Raw genomic sequence first — 982 nt, 5'->3', positions numbered from 1 at the left:
CACAATTAGGCCATTTGAATCAAGACATGTTAAGTTTTAAAACTAGTTTATTTTAATTTATTTTCTCAACACTTGAGGAACTGGTAAGGCTCTCATTTGGAAAGATTACGGTTCTCATTAGCAAATAAATTAAAGCAATTTAATAAAACTTGGCAACCCTTTTGGCAATATATTGATAACTCTATTTGAAGAGGATTTGATCTGAGCCTCGGTGTGATAAGATATAAGCCCTAGGGAAAGGGAGGCACTTCTGTTTTGTTTTTGTATCGTCTCTTATGTTTTATGTTCACATAAGGAAAATGAGGATAAATTTGTATTGTTGATGCTTAAGTGTGAAGGTCTGATCCCTCAATAAAACTGTTGGCAATAAAGAGAGCAGCTGAAGCTGTGAGGAAGAGGAGGAAGAGGAGGAGCTGATCTGTTCCTGATCTCTAAGAGACTCAAACTTCCTCCTTCAGTTCAGTTCAACTCTCCAACATTAACTCTGCTCAACATGGACTATTATGGTCTGTCTCTGCTGGTCGCCTCTGTGCTAACAGGTCAGATTAACTTTGATTTCACTGAAATAATGATCAAAACTTAAAACCTGAGCCACTCAGGAAAACGTCTCTTCCTTCAGGTGTGAACTGTAAAGACCTTGTTCCAGTTCAGAAGGAAGAGTCCGGTGTGGAGGGGAGAACTGTTTCTCTGTCCCACCCTAAAGACTCATCTGGGACGTATTTCTTCTGGTACCGACAGCATCAGGGAAAATCACCAGAGTTTCTCATTTCTCACTCGCCTTCAGGAGAAGTAGGGATTGAAGGAACCACTGGACTGAAGATCCAAGTGGACAAAAATGAAATAAAGCTGCTGATCTCCTCTGCTGCAGTGACAGACTCTGCTGTGTACTACTGCGCTCTGCAGCCCACAGTGACAGGAAACACCAGAACCCTGTACAAAATCTGCTTGTCCGACCAACAGACAAGAAGAGCCTCGGTCTCCA

General features: G+C 41.8%; 1 gene segment (V, D, J or C); it reads left to right on the top strand.

Annotated features, from left to right (window-relative positions):
* Nucleotides 1–374: 374 nt before the first annotated feature.
* LOC106935389 (T-cell receptor alpha chain V region 2B4-like) overlaps nucleotides 375–982 on the top strand; it is a 6,677-nt gene continuing 6,069 nt past the window's right edge. Inside the window, 2 exon segments of the V gene segment in view lie at nucleotides 375–539; nucleotides 620–975. Of these exon segments, the coding sequence occupies nucleotides 494–539; nucleotides 620–975 (402 nt within the window).

Source organism: Poecilia latipinna, unplaced genomic scaffold (genome assembly GCF_001443285.1).
Source record: "Poecilia latipinna isolate Pla-1442-1.1 unplaced genomic scaffold, P_latipinna-1.0 Scaffold1958, whole genome shotgun sequence".
NCBI classification, from domain to species: domain Eukaryota; kingdom Metazoa; phylum Chordata; class Actinopteri; order Cyprinodontiformes; family Poeciliidae; genus Poecilia; species Poecilia latipinna.
Note: the sequence above shows the minus strand (reverse complement) of the source record. Positions and strands in the feature narration are given on the sequence as shown.